Source organism: Anser anser, assembly GCF_964211835.1.
Source record: "Anser anser genome assembly, chromosome: 12".
NCBI classification, from domain to species: domain Eukaryota; kingdom Metazoa; phylum Chordata; class Aves; order Anseriformes; family Anatidae; genus Anser; species Anser anser.
In genome coordinates, this window is record NC_139733.1 from 10,762,720 (window position 1) to 10,790,060 (window position 27,341).

General features: G+C 41.1%; 1 protein-coding gene and 1 long non-coding RNA gene across 2 annotated transcripts in view; both read right to left on the reverse strand.

Moving 5' to 3' along the window:
- Positions 1–27,341, reverse strand: part of DCAF1 (DDB1 and CUL4 associated factor 1) — a 53,408-nt gene that overhangs the window by 8,155 nt on the left and 17,912 nt on the right. Inside the window, exons 9-22 of the mRNA XM_083795751.1 lie at positions 27,110–27,268; positions 24,565–24,744; positions 23,517–23,726; positions 22,460–22,629; positions 20,558–20,682; positions 18,295–19,555; positions 17,283–17,481; positions 16,518–16,600; positions 15,528–15,612; positions 13,822–14,055; positions 13,208–13,301; positions 12,615–12,719; positions 11,767–11,840; positions 10,662–10,766 (exon numbers count right to left, since the gene is read on the reverse strand). Of these exons, the coding sequence (XP_083651877.1) occupies positions 10,662–10,766; positions 11,767–11,840; positions 12,615–12,719; positions 13,208–13,301; positions 13,822–14,055; positions 15,528–15,612; positions 16,518–16,600; positions 17,283–17,481; positions 18,295–19,555; positions 20,558–20,682; positions 22,460–22,629; positions 23,517–23,726; positions 24,565–24,744; positions 27,110–27,268 (3,084 nt within the window). The remainder of the gene's footprint in view (positions 1–10,661; positions 10,767–11,766; positions 11,841–12,614; positions 12,720–13,207; positions 13,302–13,821; positions 14,056–15,527; positions 15,613–16,517; positions 16,601–17,282; positions 17,482–18,294; positions 19,556–20,557; positions 20,683–22,459; positions 22,630–23,516; positions 23,727–24,564; positions 24,745–27,109; positions 27,269–27,341) is intronic.
- Positions 871–10,655, reverse strand: LOC310880250. Its single transcript, XR_014571569.1, has 2 exons — positions 5,519–10,655; positions 871–5,130 (listed from the first exon to the last, which is right to left on the reverse strand). It is a non-coding gene; the product is annotated as an uncharacterized lncRNA (long non-coding RNA).

Here is a 27,341-nt window from a genome sequence, read left to right on the forward strand (position 1 = left end):
GGAGGACAGGCAGAACGCTTATTCCAAACCACATCTAGATTTGTGAAGGAAAAACCTGCAAAGCAAGCTCCTAACTCATCGGGACTTCCCAAGAGCTTTGGGCAATGGCACAGGTGCTGCCAGAAGGCAGAATCAGCATGCACATCTGCCAAACACGCACACACCTGTATTCCACAGTGAAGATAAGCAAACTGGTACATGGTACCCAAGGATCAGCAAACTCCAGATCACTAAAAAACCAACCACAACCCCTCAAGGAATTGTTTTAGCCATCGTTAACTCCTCTAGATGCCTGCAGATATCCTTCAGAGTCCAGCACTGCTGCCCATTTTAGTTACAGTAATTCTGATACATTAATTGCTTGTAGATTCCCAAACTAACTTAAGGGAGCTCTACCTTTCTGAGAAACAAAGTTGTGTTTTTGCAATAGGTGTTTTTGCAGTGGAAAATTCCAATAACCTCACATATTCAAAAGTGATTGTGCAGCACAGCAGTGGAGAGTATGTTAAACAGATAAGGGGAAGGTCCCACCGTCCCAGAATAAGGAAGATAGCTAAGAAAAACAGGATGAGCAGTGCAAAATTAGTAAGAACAAAAATCACGGGCCCTCTAGTCACAAGAGAAGAAGGAAAAAAAGGAAAAGGAGGAATTAACGGTTGATCAAGTAAAATTGTACATGTAGGGTATAGAAGTGCATCAAGTAGGTTGTGAACCTGTTGTACTCAGCCAGTGAGGAAACGGGAGAAATCAGGTGTCAGGTAATAGGGGATATAAGGTTAGGATAAACTTACTGGGCGCTCCTGCTTGCAGGACGCCGCCCACTGCAATTGAGAATAAAATAGCTTCACAGAAGGTCCTGTCTGAAGAAAATTATTGAGATTTTTCTCACACTACTTTGATAGTTAGATGCAAGATGTGGAACAATTTAAACTACAGCACTCACTGATCACTAACAAGGCTCAAATCCATTCTTATACATTCTATAGATATGTATTAATCTATATATGAATATATATTGTATATAAAACTATATATTATATATATTATGTAAAATATAAACTAGTGAATACAAATACTAATATTTTTCAGTGTTGTCTTCACAATACTGTACCGGTGTTACTCTTCTGCATCCCCGGCGTATAGAAATGTCACCACACAAAAGCTGCAGTGCAGAAGTCATTACAGTATCCGTACACCTGGACAGCCAACTCTTTCTGCTCTTCAAGAACACAGCGTAGCAATTATAGTAAAGGAATGATAATCTAGTAAGCACCCACCTTATTTCATACACAAAATGGCTACCTGGCTCTACTTCTCTACATAAATACTTGCAGTGATGAGTTCACCCCACAAAAAGATTGCAAAAATAAGGCAATAAACACAGACAAAACTGACAGTGTAAGGCGAACACAAGAACAACAAAAAATAAGGGGATGATAAAGAGGAATGGTTCAACTTTAGTACAGAACAGCTATCCACAGATATAAGTAGAATGTCTCTAAAGGGATGGGCCCCAGTTTAACCTCAAAATTGACTGAACTAACAATTTAATTTGAAAAAAAAAATAAAGGCAAGCTTAAGTTGAAAAAAGGTCATCTATACAAAACTCTGTTCAACTCAAAGTCTTAAGTAAATATCTCAGTTATGTGTAGTACTATCAGTTACACACTTTATGCAAGTATAAATTATGCAAGAACTATCAGTTCTTCTAGTGCAAGACTGCAGCATGGGACAACTTGATTCAGTTGTGACTTGTGTCTTAGAGACATCTCTCAACACTCGCTAACTTACCAAAACCCACTAATTCACTTACACAGTAACAAATAAATCACTTCTCAACACAGTCCATGCCCCTGGAACTACTTCAAGGATGATTAAGACGGCAAGTGATTCACGTCAGCTTTTGAATGCACCTGCAGATTTACAGAGATGGAATATAAGAAAAGCTGGACATCTAGCTTACAGAATCAGAACAGTTAGTTACTTAGTAAAAGATTATCTCAAGATCATCTCCAAGCAAATTACCAGTAACTTAACTCTACTACCCTTTGCCAATCTTAAATAAATATTCAGAAAGCACAATAGATTCAGCTCAAATGATTTATTGTTTATAGCTACACAGGAAAAAACTAAACACCATCCCATTAAGGAATGGCATACGTGGGGGTGGCAGTGCTATAGCAAGAAATGCTTCACCTAATTCATGTTGTCAGTATTTACCTCCTGTTCACAGCTTAGTAAATACCTTTTGCTCTGGTTCAAGCTTTATATACTTACTTCCATATTGTTCTTGGATATCATTCAGATTTGCATGCAACTTCACTTGCCCTTCACACAGGCTTTCATCATCATCATAGGCTTTCTTACTGTTCTCCTTCACCCATTTATTTTGCACATACAAAATTCACTGAAGTTGTCTTGTTGGGTAGTACAGGTTATTGATACTTAACACATTCACTGGTGTTCATCTCTCTCAACACAACATGCAAAGCCTCAGGAAAACCTCCATCCTTCACTTAAACTCTGATGCAAAATATTTTTTCACTAGGCAGAATTTACAACATATTTTGGCACTGCAGCTACATCTCAAGCTAAGGTTGCAAGTCTCCTAGCCAAAGGAGCAGAAATAACCTTATTCCAGATTATATTTTGTATATGTGGACAACAGATTGTGGCACAACTAGAATGGGATCAGCAAACTTTCCCAAGTAAACAACACCCAACAGAAAAGCTTCCAAGTTCTCCCGAAGCTGTTCAATACTCTCCTTACTGCAGCTTCCAGGGAAGAAGCTTTGCCAGAGGATGATTAAAAAGAATAAATCATCACCTACAGAAGCACAGAATACTAAGAAAATTAGATTTTCTGAATTTCCCAAGAGTTTCTTTTCTAAAACATAGACAATTCCCTCTATGTATTGATCTACTTGTGTGTTTTCTGTATTACTGATGAATTGGGAGAAGCTATTTCTACTCATTAGACAGGACAATACCATATACCAACTGCAACGCACTGAAAACTGATCTCAGATGTCAACTATGGTTGAGCCCAATTTCCTCTTCCCTGAGATAATATGCACAGATTCTGTATGATCCTGTAGGTCTCCAGCATCTCAGGAACATTGGTCCACCAGACACCTTTCAGTCAGATCTAATTTATTAAGCTTGTACACCACTGAGTCCACAGTGTGCTTCTCCACATGTCCCTGAACTGAAGTGACCTTCTGCAAACTCAACTGCATTAGAAGAAAGCTTCCAACAAGTAACAGAATTCTTTTCTATTCAATACATATCTTACCAAAACAGATTTTAAACAAAACATAGAGGACATGGTACACACGTAGTCTAAGTTCCCATCACGTTTTTCGTACAATTTTCAAACTTTGCTCATTTCGTATTCAGAGTGGAAAGAGATACAACAGAAATATAAATTGTAGCAGCTTACTTTACAAGCAGTCTTAAGACCTTTCATAGTGTTTTCTTACATTTCCAGAATTCAAAATTTTCTATGATCAGATGAACAGAATTTGAGACCTCAGCTCACTTTTTTCTTCCTCACCAGGGGTTGATTTCAGTCCAAAACAAGTCCTTGTGTTAACTGTTCTCCGCTGAGTTTCCTTTGCTACTGCTATATGAAGTGTTCAGCTGTCATCAGCTCCTGGCTGCTCCTTCCCCAGCCCCATCCTCACCTCCTGTCATCAATTCCAAGTCAACACCTCTCCCCTGCAGACACTTTCCAGCAACAGTCCCTTCCTCTGAAAACACACTTCCCATTGCAACTGTCAGTTTGAATCCTAATATATTACTCTATTTTTAGTTTCATTTGAGAGGTTACCATTTCCTCTACTTGCAAAATGGTTAATCAAATATCACTGAAACTTCCACCACATTTTCAAATCTTTCAGCTCATATTTAATTCACTTCTGGCTATTCATAGCTCTGTAAGTGTAATTGTGTGGCAGTAAACATATGCTTCTATAAACTTTCGTTTTAAAAAAAATGTTTCCCAGAGTCACACTAATGTATTGAATTTAAACTAGTAGGTGGTCTCCTGCAAAAGCAAATACTTTACCCTCTCTTTCATCCTCTTCCCCCTTGAGAAAAGCAAACTCATTTTTAGTAATCTGACTTCTTCCAAAATAACAGTATTACTTAAATTACTATCTCTTTTCCAGCACAGGAAGGGGCTTTGCCTTCATAAAAAGAACATACAATTCTTGTTCCAATACAAATTCACTGAAGAGTATTTTTCACTCCAGAGGAATAAATCTCTTCTTCTTCTTATAATTTATCTTTCTCCACAGATGACCCCCTTGTCACATCTTCTGACAATTGTTCTGTTTCCAAACCACCATGTAGCACATTAGTACTTTCTGATCCTTTGCTATGCAACTCTCAGGAGTGACAATGTCTGTTTTTCAATCACTTCAGGGTCCTCTATCCAGTTTCCTCCCCTACCTACTTCTTAACACTCCCTGAACAATGCACAGTAGAAAAAGCTTAAAATATAGCCGACAGTCCTTCTAGGGGGTCAAGTATTCAAGGAATTTTACCTTCTGAATTACCTAGTCCCCCTCCCTCCCCTCGGCTAGCAAGCCCTAACCCACTTTCTATTACCATTCCATTAAATTCATTCTAAGTACACCTCTCCTTCACATTAAAAGGCTGCACCTCCTTTTAGCTTCTTGGCTACTCCAGCATCAGAATTTCTTCACAGCCATTTATGGAGGTCAAAGTACTAAAAACACAGAAGCCTGGGAACGTACAGGAGTTGCCATATGTAACAAGCAAGGAATCTCACCACAGGCTTCTATGCAGAAGTTAAGTATGTGCAGATTTAATACAGGATGTGGCATGTCAGAGACAAAAAATGGAGTGAAGAAATAAAACCCAGTTATTCTCTTAGTCTGTGTAAGTGAGTTTAGCCTGTCTAACAATAATTACTCACCTGTTATGAATGAAAAAGTATCCATGACACAGATGCACAAAACCTTCGAAGTAACTGGGCCTCTGTTGGATTGGCCTGTTCAGCTGGGACTCTTTGACCACTACTTTGTTTTGCCAATGAAATGTTTTCATTGTAACATGACCATATGCATCTGATGATAATAAATCTCACTCCAGAGTCACCGTCTGCTTTGAGGAATATGCAAGTCACCATTCAGCAGTTGCTGAGAACCATCAAATCAAGGTGGTGATTTGGCACAAGCTGCCAAATGGATTAAAGTGACCCATCCCCTTCCCAGCAAATACCTGCATGAAAACATGCCCATATCAAAACAACAGCAATAAAAATCCAGTGGAATTGCTGTTGCAGGCAGATAGGCAGGTAGATTCCAAAAATAAAAGTCAAAACTGGGATCACAAAGAACACACAAAGAAAACCACTCTCCATCCTGGCTAAAGCATATGTGAGAATGACAATTCTCTAGTGAGTACTTACTGCCTTAACTCCAAAGCTTTCATTTCATATCACCCAGAATTTTCCAAACCAATGTAAAAAGATGAATTACACACCTACCATCACCACTTAGATAGCCCAGAAGCAGTGCAGGATTATTAAGTTCTTCAGTTCTGGCAAAAGAAGCAGAACACACTTTATAGGACAGGGACAGCTAAGTGTGGCAATCGCAATCTGCTGCTGAAGCCATAAATCTATCTAAACACAAGAATAACTGCGAATACTTGAGCCTCACAGGTGTAACATCATCCATATCATGTACTACAGAGAGAAAAAAAAAGAGGTCTTAAAGAACTAATACGGAAAAGAAAAACTAAAAGAGGTAAAAATACAGACACTAAAAATCCTTTAACTAACTCAGAAGATGATTGTTATCCAGACTTCATTTTCCCAGTTTTGCCTCCACTCTGTGGTCAGCCAGTCCAGTTCACTTTTGTTAGCTTTTCTGATTGTTTAATATTTCTGAGGTCTCCTTTTCTTGCCCACAGCAACTGCCACGCACCACTTCTACGTCAGATCAGTACGTTCACTTTTCTTTGCATCAATTCTTGGTCTGCCTAACTACACCAGACAGACCAATCAGCCAAGAAAGGGAACTGAAGAATTAAGCAAACTAACAACCAAAAGATGGCCCAGCATTGGTATGAGTAGCTCGAATACCCATCTTGTTTTTGTGAAGTCTCTCAGAGTCAATCAGAATAGGGGCAAATGCATGAGGAGGAGGGTCTTGCTGCAGCCTGAATAATGGGGAACTCAGCCTATTTCCCCACAGCGGAACATGCAAATACTTGCAAGTGAGACCATCGGTCACTGTCGGACCCCTTTAGATACTCAGCCAACAGTGAAATAATGCATAAAAAGCCGAAATTAAGGTTCTCTGCTATAAAATACTAGCCTTTCTGCCGTGTATAATATCCAGCCAAAAAAAGCTTACCTATCACCTCTTGCTGAGCATGTCACCTCTTCACTTTCCTTCAGTTACTACAGTTGGTATGGACCACAGAGCATCAGTATCCATTCAGAATTTGTTTTGATTAACAAATCCTGACAATAGTGGATTACTGGCCACAACTCGAGATGCAGCTTTCTAGAGATCTAGTATGAAAGGCTGGTGTAACAGCAAAGGAAGAGCCCAGCAACAGTGCTGTTCTTCTCAAGTATTTCAAACAAAAGCAAAAGGATTTAGCACAACAGTACCATACACAAGCCAGCCAAATCAACCTGATCATTTAATTAGTGAGTAGTTTATGTAACAGATCAGTTGATTTTACAAGGTTAACTTGAGAAAGGGGGAGTAATGTAGTTGTTTTGTTTCTTAACTGAAGTAGGAGAATGAATTGAAAGGCAGCAGGGATGTGCGGCCTACAAATATCTGGCCTATTTTTAAGGACTCAGCTTTTGCTTTTCAAAAAATTGTCACATACCTATATTACAGACCTATTATCTGACCCTTGTCAAAATGTCAGGCAGGTATTTTTCTCCACAGTTCTTATGGCTAACTTTCCTCAAACCCAATTTTTAAAGTGACTTTCTTCTGTATCATGTGACTTCTAAACAGGGCTTGCCCAAGCAAGCCTGCTTCTACTTGCACACTTACTGCTTCTGTACAGGCAAAAAAATGTACTTATGAACACACATAGGTCATACACAAAAATATACCTGCATAAAGTGTTAGGATACAGAGGCCAAATAGATCAATATCTACTCTGAAAATCTTGACCAGAGAGGTACCATAATTAATGTTGATTCAAATGAATTTCCCCTCCACCATTTTAATGAAAAAGCTCAGAAAGCATCTTTTAGCCCGGTGTTTTATAATATCTGTGACAAGTCCCAACAAGTTTGAAAGTTCATTCCAATTTTTCAAAGCCTAAGTCGCAGAAATTGATCAGGAAAGTACATTACACCTACATCTGTGTGAGTGTATGTATACAGATAAAGGTCTTTTTCATCAGGAAACAAATTACCCTGGTTGACCTTAACAAGCAAGGGACCCAGAGAGATACTGTCTTAATTCTGGAAGTTTTCTACTCATTCTAGCTCAATGCAGGACGTCTCTATGGAGACAAAAGATGTATTTTGTAAGCCTGTATCAGATGGACTAGAACAAATCTGGAGGAACAGCAATGAACAGCTACATGACAGAGTGCAAGGTTTTCAGTTTATGTTGCTAAAATAGACTGAATGGAATTTGGATTCATAAGTGTAATATTAAAGTCAGAACTCTTATTAAAGAAACTAGATTGCAACCATTCCTAAAAGACAGTTCCTGTCTAGGAAACATCCATACACTTCAGAAATGAAGACCATAAAAAGCAGCAATTATGTGCAGTCCTCTAGTTACTCTTCTTAGCTTGCCAACTGATCCCAGAGGCAGCTTTGCTTGAATACTCCATAAGCTTTCCTGAAAAGCTTTTGGCATGCTTAAATTACGTCTGGGGCCACCTCTTTTTGTAGGAAGCCTCCCCAGTCACATTTGATGGACGATAGATAGATCAAAGATCAATCTATCCAATAGATCTTTGCTTGGTACCTTGTGTTACAGCCTGGAACCAGCAGCATTCAGACTGTGTCCTCTGCCACAAATACACATCTCCACTTCAGTCAACACCTACCAGTGACATCACAACCCGGTGTCTCAATAGCTGCTAGTTAATCATTGTACAATTCAACATCAATTTCTACTACAAGGATTTTTATAAAGAAAATGTGCATATGCTCACTGAAACTGAACATAAGAGAAGAACAGTGGAAGCAGAGACAAAAATGGAAACTAACGCCTATCTGAGGCGAGCACTGGATGGCTGAAAAGTAGAAACACTTTGGAAAGAACAGTTATTCCCCCCCCACAAACACCCTTCACTGTTTCACAAGGAATCCTACTCTTCACCCAACCTAAAAGTTCCTGAACTGAATCCAACCAGTCTAGGGACAGAAACAGTGACTGACAATTCCAAGATTTCAGTTGCATCCTTGCACAGAGGACAGGAGGGAAAACCACGTATATAAAACCAAACTACTATTTTATCTTAAGAATTATAGTGAAATTGTAACAGGAACAGCTACATGCAAAGGAAATTACTTTCCATGGATCTGCTGTCCAGTGTTCTGAACTATAAAGTGAAAGTTTTAACATAGCAACAAGACGAAAAGGGTTATCAGAAATCCATCTTTCCACACATTGTGAAAAATACCAAAATATTACCTTCTGGCATTCGTTGGAGAAAAGGCAAAGTCAGCTTTCTCATGGGAAATGCAAATATATAGAATCACAGAATCATTCAGATTGGAAAAGACCTCTAAGATCATCTGGTCCAACCTTTCACCTAGCATTGCCAAGCCCATCATTAAACCATGTCACTAAACTCCGCATCTACACATTTCTTGAAGACCTCCATGGATGGTGACTCAACCACTTCCCCGAGCAGCCTGTTCCAATACTTCACAACCCTTTCAGTAAGGAATTTTTTTGTCCTTTAAGGCAATTGTAGGGCACAATAAGGTCTCCCCTGAGCCTTCTTTGCTCCAAGCGAAACAACCCTAGTTCCCCCAGCTGCTCCTCACAGGACTCGTTCTCCGGATCCCTCACCAGCTTCATTGCCCTGGATGCGCTCCAGTCCTCAATGTCCTTCTTGTAGTGAGGGGCTCAAAACTGAACACAGTATTCAAGACGCGGCCTCACCAGAGCCGAGTACAGAGGGACAATCACCTCCCTGGTCCTGCTGGCCATGCTATTTCTGATACAAGCCAGGATGCTGTTGGCCTTCTTGGCCACCTGAGCACACTGCTGACTCATATTCAGCAGGCTATCGACCAATACCCCCAAGGCCCTTTCCTCCGGGCAGCTTTTCAGCCACTCTGTCCCCGGCCTGTAGTGCTACTTGGGGTTGTTATGCCCCAGGTGCAGAACCCGGCACTTGGCCTTGTTGAACTTCATACAGTTGACCTCAGCCCATTGGTCCAGCCTATCCAGATCCTTCTGCAGAGCCCTCCTACCTCGAGCAGATCAACACATGCACCTAACTTGGTGTCATCTGTGAACTTACTGAGGGAGCACTCAATCCCCTCGTCCAGATCATTGATGAAGACGTTGAAGAGAACCAGCCCCGGTACTGAGCCCTGGGGGTGCCCACTAGCGACTGGCCTCCAACTGTGTTTAGCTTCATTCACCACAACTCTTTGGATCTGGCCACCCAGCCAGTTTTTATCCCAACAAAGCACAAACCCATCCAAACCTTGAGCAGCCAGCTTCTCCAGGAGAACGCTGTGTGAAATGGTGTCAACAGCCTTACTGAAGTCTAGGTAGATCACATCTACAGCCTTCCTTTCCCCCATCCACTGAGTTCCACTGCCTCCCTCAGCTGCCTCAAATGCAGGAAACCCCTTGCATGCCACAATTCCCCACTCCGCTTCAGAATGTCTGCGCCAGAGTCAACTGCCTTGGCAATTTACTAGAACGCAGACAACAAAGAGCAGAGAATAACGGATTTAAAGTCTTCGAGAAATTGAAGCATAAAGCCTTTGCCTGTTCAAAAAGCACCCGATCCCCAAAAAGCTACAAATTTATCCTTAATTCTCATTGTATTGTAATAAGTATTCTGTGCTGTTCTGTATTCCACCAGCTGCACCCTGAGGAGCACTTAGTGCAGTTCTTAGCTCTTTTGTCAGGTTGTCAGAGTTCATATGGCTGATTTGAGAAGGAAAACCATCACATCCCAATGCAAACCTACTACTTTCTTTAGAATTTCTAAGACATTCTGCTGTGTAGAAAAACTGTGCAGTTTCATTGCATTGGTCACATGCTGTGTCTCACTGGAAACTGGTGAGATGTTAGGCCCAACTACAAGACTTGGGCATACTTAAACTGAAAAAAGGAAAACCTCAAACATTATTGTCACTACTGCGTGTCAGAATATTTTAAAAACAAAAAGAACAAACAGCAAAGTTTCTGATCAAGATTAAAACACTTTTGGAAATTAATAAACTATAAGTTACCACATCAGTTTGTAGTGCACAAAGTTACTGTACACACAGGTCCAGTACTGATAGTCTTAGTTTAAACTGAAAGTAAAGTGATCTGCTTCACAATAGATGGGACCAAACGAGGCATTTGTAGCTTATGGGTCATAACTGACCACCTGTGGCCTCACATATTTGCATAGCAGCTACTCTTAAGCAAGCAGGTTAATGCCATGCTTCTCACCTGATCTTCTTCTTCATCCTCTTCATCTTCTGCCAAACGCTGCCGGCCCACTTCATACAGTCTGCAAACTGTATCCATGTTCATGGTATCCATGCTCCCTTGATTCTGAAGGGGAAACGCCCACACAGTTGGTCCCAGGCATTCAGTTTTGCATGCATATTCAATGCTATATCTGACTTCAACTACAGAAACACGACTAAAATCCTTCCCTCCCATTTACTAGCAGCTATACGATTAGCACTAAAAGACAGTCTTTTCATTTTCAAGGACTAGCTAAGGACTGTCGTAAATATCTACTTTCTGCTTCTGTCATCCATGAGTTGTGCTCTTACACATAGACTTAATAAAACCCTTATTGGATTCTGAACACACTGTGGGTTAGTCCTCACCTAACCGCACAACACTTCTTTTCATATGTGCCTCCCTACTGTATCACTGAACTGTATGCCTTGAGAGAAGACTAAAAACTGCCAAACAAAGAGTCACAGAAGACAGCAGTCTGATGACCCCATTGGCCACATGTATATAGCCAGTTCAGGAAACTGAGTACTGACAACATATTAAAGAGCAAAGAACTGGATCCATTAGTTGAATGTGACTTCTCCTCCCCCCCAACAAACAAAAAGTTTCACTTAGTGATTTCTGCTTCAAGTTCTTAGCTTCTGGGATTTTGCTAGGAAAATAAGTGAGAAAGAAAAAGAAAGAGATCCACAGAAAAGCTCCATGGGAAGTCCAAGGTAGACAGCATTTTCCAGGTATTTGATGTAGTGCAAATTTTAATAGGAAATTATTCATATAAATAGCAAAAAATGCATTTCTGTGTTTCTGAGCAGCAAAGCCACTGCACAGTGATTTTAAAGTGGGAAGCGTTTGAAGAAGAGACGTGTACATGTTTGGAAGTTCAAGGAATCAGAGGCAGAAAAAGATAGCTTTTAAGCGTAAATTGTGGATGGACAAATGAATTGAACAGCACCTTTAACACCATCAAAACAGCACCACCACTTAGGATGCAAATTTAACAGTAGGAATTCCAGCATCATCAGTTCCAAAGGTTTTAAAAAGAAGGGAAAAAGCATGGCACACAGATCACAGTTAGCTCCTTTACCTCAATGACAGCCAGATAGCAGTCTTTGCTGTCTGTGCACAAATCAAAGATATTCCTCTTTACATCTATGGTAGCTGGAAAACATCATAAAATGAACTCAGTGATTAATTGCATATTACTTAATGCTTGCTAGAAGACAAGATCTAATCATATATATCTAAAAGCAGATAACTATCTGAGTGAAATGGACATTTGTAACAACTCAACCTGTAATAAAGAACAGAAGTGCTGGAGACTAAAAAAAAAGGTAATTTCTTAATCTGGTCTCCACAGTGCCTCCTCCCTTGGTAATAGATGTACTGACTTCCCTAAGCACAGTAAATAACAGATAATCTTCGAAGACAGGTGGCAACCAGAGGACTGAGTTACGAGCTGTACCTCCTTTCAACAGCAAAAGCCACATTTATGTCTATAGCAGTCATTAGCATAGCTGCAGAAGCTCTGCAAGCTCAAGGCCAAACTGACATTTTGGACTACCAGCATGGGGAAACGCTGGAAGCAAAAGGAAAATAAGATGAAAATAAAAAAAAAATCCTTCCTGAAATTACAGGCAATGACATCTTGGCCAAATGACCTACTACCTCAGATTATGTCCTGCTTGGAAAAAAGAAAGGAAAATAAAGCCAGAACTGCTGAATGGTAGCAAGTAACGGAGTTCACACAGTGAACAGATGATACTTGAACCTATTTCAGCATTAAACCCAACATTCATGTTTTGATCAGAACAGATCATAGCAAAAATTGTTTTGTCACATATGCAGAGGGGAGGAAGAAGTAAGTGTTACTAAGAACTTTCAATAAAACTTCAAACCTCCAGACCAGGCTATTTGCTCCTCTTTTACTCTTACCTATAGGTTTATAATCGGTTGCATTGAATGTCCTGAAAGAAGAGCCAAAGGGACTTCTCATTCTCTCCTCCAAAAGGTCATCTTCATCATCTGCCTGCAACATAGCTGATACAAGGAAAGATTATTCTACCAACCCACCTTCCACTTGTCGCTACCTTTAATGAACTTAAGATCAAATCAAACTCTTGACATGAATTTTCTTCATATTTAATAGCTTGGCAAGACCCATTTAATATCTACTCTTCTAGAGCTGCCTTTATTACTAGTGGTGATCACTGAAGCTTAAACATTGAGGATAAAATTACTTTCTCAAGCATCATCAGGTCTACTGTTATACACATTTTCTTTCTCAAAAGGTTGATTTTTAATCTCACAAATGAGTTTTGATATTGCTGATGTTAGAGAAAAATTGTCTTTGTCAGCAATACATATAGCATAAACTCCTGGAGGGGAGGGGGTGGAAATCCAGTTCACATATGCCAGAAAGGCCTGCAGCTAGACAGATTTTGAAGCTTCCAATTTCACTGAACAAATACCTACTTATCACCACCCAGACATGTCCAAGAAGAGCAATTAAGACTGAGAAATCTTACCTCCATACATAACTGTACCAGTGTAGTTGAAGACCACACGACACTGATCCAGTGCAGGTACTGTGTGTAACAAGTGGAAAGTTCGGAGGTCCCACTGAAGAAATCCAGGCTAAGGAGCAACAGACTATTGAAAGTTTCTGTTTCAGTTTCAACACAGTGCTGAACAACTGATTAATTGCTTTCAAGAAACATCATTCCCACCCTCTTGCAAATATGACAGTCTCAGATTCTAGCACCATGATCTCTTCAACATATTCAAACCCAAAGAGCTGTTACTCAAAATGTAATTCCCACTTATCAGATGTTACTGCAGTAGCTTCATGGTAGATCTTGGTAAGGGTGTGGAAGAGAGCAGAGATACCACCATGTGCATTAGGAAAAAAAAAAATCTCTCAAGTATTTCCACTAGGCCAAAATCAGATGCAGAGGCAGTCTAGATTTAAATTAGCCAGTTGTCTGACAGTCCCCACTTACTCCATTCAAAGACAAAAGCTATTGTTACTGTTCATAATTTGTAACACAGCAGACCATTTATACAACTTCAAACAGCTACTTGGTTTTCAATGCAAATTCTTGACCTCTCAGCACATGTTACCACCCTGGCCAAAGGATACAATTTCTGTGTTGACTATGACCTCTAGCCCATTGGGATGGAAAACACCACTGATGGTCATGTTGAATTTATCAAACTTGTGGATGGCTTGTGCTGATCTGACATCCCAGAGGACACCATCATTTAGGACAAGGTCATCTGTGGGGTTAAACGTGGCACAGTTCTTCTTGTAGTTGTTGGCAAGATCTGGGTTAAACAGAGTCAATAGCTTGTTGCCAGTCTGAATATCATAGATCTTTTAGATTAAAAAGAAAAAGAAAGATTAGTCACAATTTGTAATGTACCTGTGCCTAAGAACATCCCATATTATAGATTGTTTCCAGAATCCCCCCCAGCCCCATTTTGCTTTATCATTTCAAGCAAGAGCATTATGAAGATAACACTTCCTCTGCTACTCTAATAGTTCTTCACAGCTGGTACCCCAAGTCTCACAACATGATTTGGCCAGTATTTAACTTACTGCAGGCTTGCCAATATATTTAACATGATCAGGATTAGTTCCAAAGAAATTAACCCCATTACAAAAAGTGGGGCAGAAAGCTGCAGACAAAAGGTACCACTTAGCCAGAGCCTGTTTCAGAAATTCAACTGCTTTCAGAGCAGATGGTATTATAAAAATATCTCAAAACCCCAAAGCACAAGGGTCTGTGGGGGGAGAGGGGGGGGAAGGGGTCATAGCCATATCTACAGAAAAGGAGTTAATATTTCTGGTATTTACACTGAAGGACAACTTTCTATGCTTTGCCCCAGTAAACCGTAAAAAGCTTTAAAGACGACTTGGAAAATAAAAAAGGCTTTACCAAGTACAAAGGGTTTATGACCATCTCAGATAAATTTGATCTGTAACACCCTGAAGAGCCCAGCCCTCTTTCAAACTCAGAGAAGAAGAAAAAATTCTTCAATATTGGAAAGCAATCTGCTTATCAGACAAACACAATGCACAAACAGATCTGACTTCCAGATAAAGTTAAAAAAACTGGGCAGGAATGCATGGTTTGCTCAAATGCAAAATACTTCCAAAAATCAAGAGCAATAAATAACTTATTCAAATTACTTATGATTTCATGTTTCATGACAGTATATTTATGCAAATACTTTTTCAAAAGACAGTGCCTCTAATGAATGCAAATTAGCACTGAGGAGCAGAATCACTCTGAAGCCTGCGTCTGTCAATTTTGCAGGTATTCATACAAAATACTGCAGTATTCTATGAAATTAGATTGGTAAAATTAAACTTGCAACACCCATAAGTAAGCTGTAGTTTACCGGGGGAAAGAAGAATAAGGACACTTAGTAAACCATTTTCCACGGCTGTTGATTGAGCTACTGCTAGATTATTTATTTATTTATTTATTTTTATTACTATTAATGAAAAATCAGGCAAAGGAGTCAACTTCAGGGTAAAAAAAAAAGGAGTCTGGCATAACTTCTCTTAAATGAAGAGAAAGCAGATTTCTGTTGCCCAGTATAACCAGAGAAGCAACACACTGCACATTTTTTGTGCTACAGATGATTTGGAATGGTCAAGTTTATACCCTTAAACACACCGAGAAGTGTTATTTGATACTTCCAAAGCTTTTTCTCTAAAGCCTCTTTGCTCACCCGTTACACTCTGTGCATCATAGCACCCCGATCCGTTAGTAAACATTCTGTGAATAATTATATTCTTGTCACAGTTTCACAGCCATGACTTTTAATGGAACTTACATGGGCGATGTCTCCTTTTGTGCCAATGACCCTATCCTGAGAGTGCTTGCTGAACTCCACGTAGTGGTCATCAGGGAAGGAATGCCTGTAGATAGAGTCAGTAAGGAAGTCAAGGAACTGCAGATTCAAGCCGCCTGTGTGAACTAAACGGCACCTCCAGCAGAGGTTCCAACAACGCTGAAAACTGAAGTCTAGAAAAGACTTCCCTTCACCATTGACCATGGCGTGCTACCGTGCTCCACTGGCATTTGTAGGGAAGTATCTATCTCAGACACACAGCCTTTACAATAGACCAGTTAAAAACCACAAGAAGCAAGTTATTAGACTTGTAACCAAATTACTACTGCAACAGGGTCTGCCATAAATATAACACTACTTGTAGGGGTGACCTATAAATGGCTACATGAACATTCAAACACATGTACATGAAATGGCATGTTAAACTTTATCATGGAGAACACTCTCTAGCTGACCTACACAGGTCACAGCAAAACTGTTGCTTATAACCAAGATAAGTGACAAACAAAGCTTTTTTAAAGGCAAGAACCTCCTGCCCACTTTTGATGAGAAAAAACATTTGTAAATACTGAACTCAATTTGACATAGCTTCCTTTGGGATATCCAGGTCTAAAAACTTCAGCATGCAAATCAACATATTATAAAATTCTGTAACTACCTACAAAAGGATTGTCAAGGTAGTTTACTAACATGAGAATAAAACTACAAACATATTTCTCTTCAGGAACAACAGTGATTTTACTCATCTATCTTGCATCAAATAGCACTTTTGGTAGGTAGAATTTTGCTATGGTGTCTGTACTCAATAAAACAGGGAAGATACTAAACAAGAAAAGGAGCATATTTTATTTTTTCATCACAGACATTGTGGGAGCTGTGCTGTCCTTTCCTTCAGTTTGTTCTTAGGAATTCTGCATATGTTGAATGTTTCTTCTAACTGCAATATACCCCCACAGATCAGAGTACACCTACTTCATATCAAAGACAGACTTCATTCCCCACAACGCAGACAGAGGTTGGCTCCACGTAGCAGATGTCAGCAATAAAGATCCATCCTGTATTTCCAGATGGGAGAGGAGGAGGAGGAAGGAACAAATGCCAGGGAAAACAGGTTATTTTACCTGTACACTTAAATTTAGGCTTACAAAATTAATTTAGGAACTACTACAGGTCTTGTGCTTGATAAACTACTTCTATGAGGTTGTCTCAGTATTTGATGTTATGCCAAGGGCTCTTTATGCTGTACAGATGAATAAAAACGTAACAATGGAACGATCTATGATGTTAATAGCAGATAAAAGCAGGATAACCCCTGCCTGAACTTTGATGCACTGTGAGTGGAGTTTATTCTGCTTGTAAATGGGTTACCTTCTGGTTTCTTCCTAGAATCATCTCCCACAAGACTTTTCTCCAACAAATAATTGTTATATAAACTCTAGTATTATATCTCACATCTCTCTTAAATGTAGTCACTTTAAGCATTTTACCACTTACAGACACACACATTCATTATTTATGAAAGCACACAGCCCCTGCATCTTCTCTATTATTTTGGGAAGAAAAAACTACACAGAACTCAGAAAGGCAGTACATAACTGCTACAAGTACTTTCACGACAGGCATTAGAGGCCAGCCAGTAGGTGCACTTTAGATTTACATAGCCAGACAGACCCAAAATATACCAGGCTTTAGTCTATGAGAACTTCTAAAACTCAGCACAGGTCTTTGATTACTTACCCTGGATGGCTCAAGGTGCGTGATAGCAGAGTTATGGCAGTTGTAACTAGCCTCTTCCTGTCCACTAAATACATTGTAGAGTTTCAACTGCCCTGTGCAAGTACCCAACATTAAGAATCGTTCCCGTGCAGAAAACGCGCAACAGGTAAAGCCACTCTCATCCTCATTTGCTTCCCGGAACACAGAAATTGGACGGAACCTAGAGAAGGTAGAAAAAAAGGGTCACCCAAAAGAGAGCAGTAAAGCAAAACTGAACTACTGTGTGACAACATTAAAACCAGTCCTTAAAGATCACACAGGTAAAAAGTTGTAGCTTTCATCTCAGACAAGCCAAGTATCAATTATAAGGCTACTGCTCAAGTGAGTATGTGACAGCAGTGTCTACAACATTTCAGGGTTTGTCTTGCATGATTAGGTACTTCTATTGTAGCACATCATTAAGTTGAAGCACTTGGAGTCCATCTTCAAAGCTGGATTGATGGAAAACCTGAAAATGCTGTCATCTGGAAAATTATTTTTTGTAAACTTAGTACCATCTTCCAATTTAACCTCAGCAAAGAAAGGCCACATAAAAAGGCTAGCAACTTGCTGTGCTGAAAATTAAGCTGCACGATGAAAAATATGCATTCCGCTGTCCTCCATCTGTCGGTAGGCCTGGAGCTGTCAGCAAACCAACCTCAAGGCTATGCTACACTCTCTTTTAAAGCTGGCATTACATACTTACCTTCCAGAGGAGAACAGAAGTATGAGCTTCATTAGCCAATGCTGCCAATGAATTAACATGACACTGAAAATAGAGTGTACTTTATGTGCTAAGGGTCAGTACTAAGGACACGAGAAACAGAACAACTTCTGGAATTGCTTTTCAAAGCTCCCCAATTGCCACTGTTGAATTAAAACACTTGTCTGTCCAAGGAGACTCCACTGTGGGACACCGTAGCCTGAATCCAGGCAAGGTTTTTTGGCACAGGGCACACCCTGAGAGGGAGCAAGAAACGTTTTTCTTCCTTACCTGCTAAATATAAGGTGTCTATCAAAGCAGCCACCATCCACCCCTCCGTACTTCGGAAAGGCTGCCCTGCGGGTCAGCCGTGAGGTAAAGTTAGTTGGCGCTTGGCGCCTCTGTTTTGGCTCAGGACACTGGTGGGGAGTAAAGAGAGAGAAAGGGGGACAGGTGGCAACAGGGTTCTTGCAGCGGGCATGCTGCTCCCTAAGGTACTCTGTGATTATACTGTCCAGCGTGGGTGGGGAAGGAAGGTGTCTGTCCAGCTGCTTTTTGATAGCTGGGCTCTGGCTGTAGGCGCCATGGTCCGATTTTTGTCGCAACACTCTGATTTTTCTGCCGTTGCAGGGAGATGGTCTCTCCCTGACAAAGCTAATCCTGCCAATCAGAGGAGAGTTGCTGGCATAAGAAGGGCCTGGAAGGGCAAGTGGACCTTGGGATGCAGACGGCCTTGCCTGAGCATGGACAGAGGTGGCTGGGGAACCTACGGAAGTGTGGCTACTCAACCGGGCTGAGATGCCATTAGCTATGCGAGGAGTGCGAGGCAGGGCCACAGGAGAGGCAGCAGCCGCAACAGGGGTGAAGGCAGATGAATGAGATGCTGCAGTCATGGGTAGGTCAGCCTCTTTAGTAAGGACAGATGCAGTTTCTCCTAGGCCCTTAGAGATGAGATGGTTCCGAATCAGGAGCAGCAGCTCCTTCTCAGGAAACGTGATCCTTGACTGGGCCACCACATCCGCTTTCTGCAACCGAGCCAGGGAGACATCTGTGCCAATCAGCAAGGGCTTCCCCGAGACACGCTCTATCAGCTCAGCAGCATATTTGCAGAACTTCACATGCTCGCTGCGCTTGTCCTGAAGCACCGGCTCTTTCATCAGCTGCTGAATTTGACAGCTGCTGAAGAGGGGGAGCTTGCTGATAATCTGCCGGACAGTACTGCTGCGTGAGAGCCCCACCAAGGCTTTGCAGGCTAACGCTCGGATCTGATCTGCGTCTGTGATCGGCATCTTTATAGACAGCAATGACAGCAGCACTTTGATGCCATTGTTGGACTGTACCACATTCCACATCTTAGCTAATGTGTGCTCACTGCTCTTGGGGGCCTGAGGAAGCTTTCGCCGAGGAGTTCCGGAGATGAATTTGCCAATACTGGAGATCCGGTTGTCTGGGCCACATACACAATTGATGATGATCTGAAGGGCTGATTTCTGAATCTCGGCATCGTGGATGAAAAATTCACCCTCGGCAACTCCAAGGATGATACTAATACCTAGTGAGGGAAAGAAATAATTTCTTTAATACTCCAAGTGCATCTCACATAGTTTAATCAGACAAGTAAGGGAGTCTTCCAGACATCCAGGAGAAATACGTAATTCCTCTTTGTTACGGGAATTTTTGAAGTTCATTTTTTTAAACTAGCATAAGACACATTCCTCTGCCTCCCTGACAAAACGTTTTTCTACACCGATGCTCTTCCACCTCATCAGTGAGTAGGCAGCCAATCTTTCAGAGATCAGGCATGACCCAGGATTGCAATCTTTAAGATACCTGGCATAGAGATGATGCAGAGGCATGCCTCTAACTTCTGATCACAGGAAGCAGCTCTCTTGTATAAATATCAAAGTGGAAATGGAGGGGATGAAACCTTCATAACCTTGTTATGAAGGGGGGGAGGGAGGAAATTGCATCACTGCTTCCTAAATGAGTCAAGCAAAAATGAAACTTGGTATCTTTTTTCCCCTCCAGACAGAGTTCCAAATGAAATTAAGGTTTCATGTCCACTTCAGAAGCTCAAACTCACTCTCAAAAAAAAAAAAAAGCTATTTTGTCCAAAAAAAATCTCATCTCATTCATTCATGTACTGAATCTGAAGGTAGCCAATTAGAGCATAACTCAAACAAATATATAGCAATAGTTGTTCTTCTCACATTATTCCCAAATGCAATATCCTCAGGAGTCCTACATTTCTAGGAAGCTGAGGGAACCTTATAGTCCCATTACAAAAGCAAATTTTCTTGCATCTGTATTTAATGAGCTCTTGAATACAAGCATGAGTCAAAGACAGTGCCTTCAAATTTGTAATGCAACCACAGTGCTAATCATGACAATTCTAACCACAGTCTGCTCTCCCATTTATTTGCATCCCTAACAATAACTCTGAATACACGATTTATTTTAACCCTTGTCTCACTGTAGATGAGCAACAGCTGAAGAAAACACATAGCAGAGGCCAACTGATAAGAGTAAGTCATCAGGACCATATTCAGCTTACCCACAGTGGAAACAGTAGATCCAGCCTCATCTAACACATCCACAGGTTCTGCCAGCTGCAGCTGGATTTTAGGAACCACCGTCAGGATGGCTAGTACATCCAAAGCATAGCGTACCGTGTCATTCCTGAAAGTCAGTAACAAAAAGAACTTCTTAGAGGTATAACGAGAGTTGTTTCAACAGCATAAAACAGTATTCATTCTACCCTAGTCCAACAAACAAAACTGGTCACATCTCATGTTTTTGATAATGCCTTCTGATGGTAGGGTGTTCCTCTCTTAAAGGGCTGGTCCTCACAGAAGGCAGTGCTCACATACTGTAACTATGCACACTGTCTCCTGCAGTTTGCCACCATGCATCCCACCCTGCCCACAGGCTCCTAAAAGCACTGTCATTTTGAATTTACAGGAATAAGATTCCTAACACTTAAAAAAACAAAAGCATTCTAAATTAAGTTTCTCAGTCTAACCTAACTCTGTATCTCAGTCAGAAAACGTTCCTCTCTAAAACAGTTTGTTGCCAATCAAGTAGAAAGGAAGTTTTTTCTGAAACAAAGGGAAACTTTAGCAGTAAAACAGACAATCGTGACAGGGAATAAGGCATCAACTTAGGCACCAGATTAAGAGAGAGACAGGTGTGTGGAAAATGAAGAGAACTGTTGAACAAGAGGTGGAAGAGCAGAACAACACAAGAAAAGGGGACAAGGTTTGTAAGGAGAGGCAGGAGTTAACCCAGACAGCAATTAGGAAACAGATGCAGAGAATAAGAAACAGGAGAAGAGACACTACCCAGGAGAATGCAACCTGAGAGACAGAGGGAGGCGGGGAGCACACAAGCAAAACAGATTTCAAAGGCTTTCAAGTTAAGCTAGGCAAGGAGCTCCTGTGTGCAGCAGAAATAAGGAGGAGGGAGCCCTGGTGACAAGAATAAGCTGATGACAACTAGCCATAGCAGACCGTGACTCACCAGCGAGAGTGTCTCTAGAGAGGACTACGCTTTCACTCCTGGGAGCAGATGCTGATCAGGATAAGCAGAGGCTGGAATTTTGCACCCATTCTCTCTCTATACTGGGGACAGAATCCTAATGGTATCCTTACCTATCAGAGCCTGGTGCAGTTCCCTTTCTTTTGTAAGAGTAAGGATGCTGCAAATTGTTGGGTTTGGATTGAGACGGGGAAGGATGTGCCACAGAAACAGCACAATATCACGGTGCCCCCAGAGCACGTCTGTGGCTAGGACAGGAGAAACTAAGTAGTATCTCAAGGTAAGCCTCTCTACAAACACGCTGTGTTTAAGAGCCAGTGGTGTTATCATCTAGGGACACCATTACTGTGCTTTGCTTGAGTTCACCTACAGACTTTTTTCCCCTCTCTCAAATGCTGGCTTGTGTATTCACAACTCCTTTGCACAGTTGCACCTAATCAGTAAATTTCAAGTACCAGTGAATGAACAAAGGTGATAGACAACATCCTCTCGAGTCAGCTAAATTTACTACATCCAAACAGACATTCTCCTGATTCTCCAGAAGGAAAATACAGCCTGATTTCACCCTCTTAAAAGGTTTTCTAGTTTCTAATAAAAAGGTAAACAAATAACAAAGAAAGGTAGCACAGAATTGTGACTAAGCTCTACTATGATGCTGAATTGTCAGAAATCAAAGGCCTGAGCCATTTTGGTTCTTCAGAATTCTCATCCGCCCTCTACCTCAAGATTTTAGTCCTGCTGTCTCCAGTGTTAACTTCCATAAGTGCTGTGTAACCAAAGCACAGGCCCCTACTACCCACTAGGTGCCTGCCTTAGATGTTTTAAGAAAAAAAGGAAGTTTAGAAAGTTAATGGCCGTCCTGCCCAAAAATCACAGTTTACTGCACTAAATAAATAAAATACTACAGCAAGCAGCTTACCTTGCATAGTATGTCTTCCAGTTGCATGCTATTGAAATGAGCTGAAGCATGAGCTGGACGCAAGACAACTTGAGAAAAACCTCTGCTGGCTCCCAGTAGAGCTGTGCAGGACCATACTCAATCAGGAACTCCATCATCTCTACAATCTGCTCATGAGTATAGGAACAGGCCTGCCAAGGAAGGAGTTGGAAGCATTAGAAAGGTATCACAAGGGTTACAAACTTGCACATCAAACCCTTCACTGCTGGGATTTAACTGAAAACAGCATCCACACCTAAGCTGAAGCTATCACTGTTTCTTGCACATTTATTATTTACTTTGTTTTATTCTCCAAATACAAAAAAAAAACCAGCAATTGCCATGATAATATGCAATAAGCTTAAGAACAATACCCTTTAATACCCTTTAAGTTTCTCTGCAGTCCTAGAAAGCTTAGACCAATATAAGTTACACTAAAATTCTATTTTTAATTCTGTTATTAATTAATTTTCTGTTTTTAATTCTGTTATTAATCTGTTTTTAAGCTACTAGACCATAATTCAAAAGAAATTTATGCTAAAGTATTAAAAAGGCTGAAAAAACACTCATTTACAGTTTTTAAGTTTGGACTACAAGAGATAATGAAGACAAAAGTAAATTCCAAACAAGTTTGCCTTTCAACTTGAAAATACTCTTCTAATCAAAACATCAACAGCTTAAACACGTTTTTTTAATTACTGAAAATATAAGTGATTTTTGCAGAAGCCAAAAACCATGTTTTCTCATTTCAGCTCTTCTGGAAAACCATCGCGATTGAAACCAGAAACCACAAATGAATGTACTCCATCAGAACAAGCAGCCATAAAATTCAGTTTAAAATAAATAAATAATTTTTCAGGGAAAAGATTGAAAAACAAAGTCACAGACAACCCAGTACCTCCCAGGTCGTTCCTAAAAGACCATGGTGTCCAAAAGACATTTTATTTGTCACTACCAAATTAATTCCCAAGTTTTTCAGTATTATCCACTTCTCTATACAGATTTTGTCCACGTTAAAAGGTTGCAACATGCTGCTCACCTTGTAGGGGGGCTGTGGATGTACCAGAATGCCACCTTCAGTGCGCTGGAGTGACTGCTTCACCTGTTCAAGCTTGATAGCAAGGTGAGCCTCAAAGTATCGACGCAAGGCCATGCAGGTATGTTTCCCAGTCTGGCGACTGGCAAAGATCTCATCATCACTCAACAGAGCTCCCTGGTCTTCCAGGTTTAAGATTTCAAGAGTACTTATCTTCAGAAAGAAGTCGGGTGGAAAGAGAAAGAAGAAAAAGGTTCATCAGCCCACACTCCAGAAAAATAGCACCTACAATTCTCAGCTGTAATTGTACCAAACCCAAGCTCTCTGCCACAAAAGATACACAAACACACACACTCAGAGAGCTGATGAAAGCCCTTCTGTTCAGTCAGCTATTTGCTTGGATAATAATTAAGTCTAAAAAGAACCATTCCTCCTCCTTCGCTATCTATGAAGAAATCCAGCAGTTACATGAGTAAAAATCTAGAGGCACCATTAGGCATTGTGTAACACAACACAAAACGTGCTTGTGGCGAAGTCCCTGAGCTAATACCAACCCAGGCTACCGTGACTGCACAGCACGCAGAGGTACCGCTTTTTGTACAGAAATAGTATAATTTGTGCTCATGAGGCACCATGAGTACCACAGCACAGCACAAATACAGCTGTATCTCTCCTGGAGCAAGGCTGGATGTATCTGCATCCAAAAGGGTGCACGACAATACCACACATACATGTGGAAGGCAGAGAAAGATCTGAATCACCACTAAGCCCCTGCTGTTTGAGTGAGTGCTGCTTAACCCAGGAGTTGTACCAAAAAGCTCCCAGAGGGCAATCAGCCTCTGGACAGTGATCTTGTTATTAACAATAAAAAGAATCCTCACGTCTGTTACTCGGAAAACTCACCCCACCTCTCCCATCTCTTGGGAACTGACAATGAAAAAATAAAAAATAAAATAAAAAAACCCACAGAACTCTCCACAATTAATTAGCTGTAGCAGGTGCAAAACCTGACACTAAAACCCCACTCAGCACGTAAGACCACTAGCCTTACCAGGTTAACAAGACGACGAAGTCCATCATGCCTGTCAAAGAGCTCCAGGACAGCACGGAATGAAAAGCAAATGGAGAAGAACATGGTAGCATGGCAGCAGCCTGAGGCGTGGGAGCACTCCATTAGCCATAAGGTGTAGTTCACCACATCTGAGAGCACGTTATGGGGGTGCATGCACACCTATAAACAAAAAACAAACAAACAAAAACATTATTGAGAAGGACTTCAAACAGATTGTTGGAGAGAATTAGTCTGAGACGAATGACAGTTTGAGAGGCAAAGCGATGAGACAAATGTCCCCAGTCTAGCTGGAAGTAACTGATAGCTGGGACATGAAATAAAAGCCCCATTTCCAGACCAGCAAAAGAAGGTCTCAGTGAGACTAGTAAAGATCATGATGATGCAATGTAGGTCTGTTCCCAGACCTAAACAGTAAATACAGCAGTCTTCATACAGTGTAATTTCAGAGTCCCTCTGCATATCGTTTCAAAGCATCTAAACAGAATGCTTCACTAGAGCCAGAGAAGGAAGAGAAACTTTTAGAGAAGAAACAAAAATACTTCAAATCTAACAGCATCATACGCTATGTTAAGTTCGAGCAAACTTTGGTAGCATCAAAGTCTAGAAGAACAGCAGGGATCATCAAATGCAAGTCTAAAGCTTTACTTTCTCTGGAAACAGACAAGTTGTCTGAGAAGAGGAAGAGACCAGCTCTGCCTCTGAGATGTGCAGACTACGTGCTCAGAGCTGCACTTTCACATACATTTGTTAGCTCCTAACAATGAGGAACATGGAACTCCCTGGCACGGTCAGTGCCGACAGCGATTGTGGAGGGAGCTGAAGTATTGGCACCAGCTGCTTTTATGCCCAGTTAGCAGATTGTTTGGTCTTGTCTCTGCTGGTGTTAGACACTCATACTGAGGCTTGGCATAGACCAAGTGGCAAGGGACTGCCACCTGAAACTGGATGCCCCTGAAATCCAGATGCCTGGAACGGACACACATCTGCTCTACCAGGTATCTGCAGATATTGGGGATAACGTGTGGTAGCATCACTACAAACATCACTACAAACAGCTACGTGGCCTTATGACCCGGCCTGAGGATGTCAAGCAGAAGGAACCCCCATGCAGCACCCTGCCAGGGCTTTTGGTTTTGCTTTGAAATACCATGCAAACGGCAAGTGCAAACAGAAAAAAAGAACGTAGAGAGTTTTCTCATGAGAAACACCAAAGCAGGTCATATGGCCAGGGTCCATCTTTCTGACACGTGCAGAAATGGGGGGACATTATGCCCATTTCACCTTTCCTGCCTTCATAAAGGAGATGCACTACAAGCCCAGAGACTGCCCTGTCAACTGTGATTACTGAGAGGTTTTTGAGCTCACTCATACATGTCTGCAGAACACAAATGTCAGCAGAATCCCTACAGGTAGGCCCTTCAACAACCACTGCCAGTCAAATCAAAACATTCAGACAGCATCAGTAACTCAGAGTATGCAGAAACATGAAATTACTACTTTAACTGCTTCCACTTTCAACTGAATTAGAAAAACAAGAGACACAGACAATCTTAAGGAAAGGCTGTGAATCAAAAGCCATTACTCCTAAAGTAGGTTTAGGAGGCTTAAGGGTACATCTTTGCAATTGCTTTGAATGAATCTTAGAGCAAGATCCTCCCATTAATGCTTACAAGCTGGAAGTTCATCTTCGCCCACCTCCCCTCGGCATGGCCACAACTACAGAATAAACTGGATCAATTCCTAGACCTGGCTCAGTAAACAAGTGTTGCTGCCAGTATGAAAAAAGGAAACAGAATCACCATTTAAAGCACCTGGAAAACTGAACCTTAAGGGAGGACTGCCTTACCAACCTGTCTGAAAAGATCCTTGCTGGAGGAACACTAATGAACTTACAGGAAGAGCCTTTTATGTTTTTTTTCTCTCCCCCAAGTAAAAATATGAGGTGAGGAACTTGCCTTCATTATCAGCTGTTTTAACATTTATAAGCCCAGGCCACAGATGTCATTTAACTTGATTCCCTGCATAATGCAGACCAGACCTGTGTTAGTCTTCTGCTGCATGCCAACTCTACCAAAGAAATCGCACTGCTGTCCGGAATCTGACTGAGACACCGTGTCACATTGAAGCTATCCACACTTGGACTGTGGATGGAAAAACAATCCAAGTATAGGAGCCCATTGGAACAGGTGGAAAGGGAAAGACAAATGAGGAAGGGGAGTTCTTCCTTTTTTGGAGGGAAAGAGAACAGGGTGAAAAGAGTGAATGGAAGTATTGAGACAACGCTAACAAGACAGAGGTCTTCAGTTATATTCCCTGGGAATGGAAACTCATGTTCTTACAACAAAACACTCTCAAATACACAATTACCTATGCACTTTCCATTGCCTCTGTACATACCAGAATCTTTTATACAAATTTGCTTTTTAGCCTAGGAGATACTTATTCACTGTCTGAACACAGGTAGGAAGACTAAGTCCATCAAAACAACTGAAATCACTGCAGCTATATTAAAAGAATGCCTTACCCTTTCCATGGCATCTTGGTTGTAAGACAAATAATATAAGCACATGGAGACTCCTGTGGCTGCCATGGAAGGACGAGGAATCTCCAGCAACTTTTGCACTCCTCCATGAGCAACAAACTCCGTCGCAAACTTGTTGTGCAGCAGCAATGATGCCAAATGCTAAAGAAAGATCAAAGCAGATTAGAATGGAATTTTTCAAACCATCATTAATTCTGCATTCCCTCTGTAGAAA